General features: G+C 53.6%; 1 protein-coding gene across 1 annotated transcript in view; it reads left to right on the top strand.

Annotated features, from left to right (window-relative positions):
• Positions 1-1,162: 1,162 nt before the first annotated feature.
• LOC105827037 (carboxylesterase 1E-like) overlaps positions 1,163-1,877 on the top strand; it is a gene marked incomplete at its 3' end in the record, with an annotated part of 20,572 nt that continues 19,857 nt past the window's right edge. The window contains exons 1-2 of the mRNA XM_012665070.1: positions 1,163-1,202; positions 1,662-1,866. Of these exons, the coding sequence (XP_012520524.1) occupies positions 1,163-1,202; positions 1,662-1,866 (245 nt within the window). The remainder of the gene's footprint in view (positions 1,203-1,661; positions 1,867-1,877) is intronic.

The raw sequence follows: 1,877 nt of genomic DNA, 5'->3' as shown, positions 1-1,877 counted from the left end.
TGCTGTGGGATCCTCTTGCCAGGATGTCTCCCTGACACCTACGCTGACCGTGTCTGAATTGGGACCCAGCCTCACAAGCCAGCTCTTGCATCTCCTTCCCTTCCATGGTCCCCACGTCTGGTCAGGGACCGAGTCCTTCAAAATTCCTTGTAGACATCACCATATTTCTTCATGCAATTTGTCTTATAATTATGAAACGGCATCTATGTTCAGTGCAGAAAACTTGGAAATTGCAAAGAAAACAAGTCACCTGCAATGCCACCCCATTGCCATGTCAATTAACATCCTTCCAGGGAACTTGATCTCAGCGTTATTTGTAATAATTAGCAACAACGACAAAAGAAAACAACCTCAATGTCCACAGAATAGGATTGGCCATTATAACATGAGACGTGGATACTGTTTTTAACCAGGTTTTGCGTAAGGAGTTTCTAATGTCATTGGATATTCTCCTGTGAGACCAAATCTGGATTATTCTTTTCTATTCTGGCCACACACGTTGAGGAAAGTGTTGAATGTTTGTCTGTAACCAAAGCAGCTCAGTGGGGAGGACAAGAGGCTAGAAACAATTTCCTGGGAAGGATGCTCAGAGAAATCGAGGTCACTGAGGCCAGACCGGACTTGGAGGGGGTGGCGTGATGAAGCGTCTGAAAGGCCACCTGCCCCAGGAGATCACATTGGGTCAGCTCGGTCTCATGGCAGGTGTAACCAGGGCTGACGGGGAAGCTGTAGGGACGTGGACGTCAGCTCAGGGGGGAAGAATTGTCTGCTCTGCAGAGTGGAGCAGCTGGGACTGTGTCCCCCAGTCTCTCTCCTCTGGATGTCCTGCTCTGAGCCACGGCAGAGTCCTCCCCACGCTTACGTGCCCTCCTCCAGAACACCTCCTGCTGCTCGTTTGTCTATGGAATAGAACCCCAGTGCTTAGCCTGGCACTGTAGTCCCTCCCTGACCCACAGTCTCTCGCCCCAGGGTCATTTCCACTCCCCGCAGCCTCCACCTGGTGCCCACGGGCCGCTCGCCCTTCCCGGGCAGGCTCTGCATTTTGCTGTCTCCAAGCCTCAGCACATTCTCTCATGTCTGCTTCACACCACTCCCTGCTTTCATCTCCCCTCGTTCAGTCCTCCTGCTGCAGGTCCCAGCCCCTCCATGCGCCACCAGCCAGATGGCCTCACCCCTCTTCTGCCTCCTGAAGCACCTCCCAGGTGCCTCTCCCAGGACACCACCACTGTCTTCCCAGATTTGGGCTCTAGTGTGTATGTGGCTCATTCTCCCTGCGAGGTTCTGTGGTCCTGGGAATAGGGGCCACCTCCTGTTCACCCTGTCACCCTGCATGTGGCTCCATGCAGGTTGTAATAGATGAATGTTCCAGAGGCTGCTCAGAGGGAGACCAAGTGACTTGTTTTCCCAGCAGCTCTCCTCCTTGCATTTATTTCTGACCGGGTGTTTTTCCACCTCCTGTTCCAATTTGCTCCTTAAAACCCCTCTGTGAGTTAGGAAGGACAGTGACCCTCACCCTTTTTTCACATAAGGAGAAACCGAGGCCTGGAGGACTTAGGTGACTTATTCAAGGTGACATGCCTAGAAAGTGGCAAAACCCACCTGGAATCCAGGTGAAGCCTTGCACCTCCGATGTGTCCTTATTTCCTCTCAATGTCCAGCAGGTCACCCGTCCTCACCTCCTCTGGTGGACACCGTGCATGGCAAGGTCCTGGGGAAGTACGTCCACCTGGAAGGAATCGCACAGCCTGTGGCCGAGTTCCTGGGAGTCCCCTTTGCCAAGCCTCCCCTCGGATCCCTGAGGTTTGCTCCGCCGCAGCCTGCTGAGCCGTGGAGCTCTGTGAAGAACACCACCTCCTACCCGCCCATGTAAGCCCGTG

The sequence above is a fragment of the Propithecus coquereli genome, unplaced genomic scaffold (assembly GCF_000956105.1).
Source record: "Propithecus coquereli isolate 6110/MARCELLA unplaced genomic scaffold, Pcoq_1.0 Scaffold951, whole genome shotgun sequence".
NCBI classification, from domain to species: Eukaryota; Metazoa; Chordata; class Mammalia; order Primates; family Indriidae; genus Propithecus; species Propithecus coquereli.
Note: the sequence above shows the minus strand (reverse complement) of the source record. Positions and strands in the feature narration are given on the sequence as shown.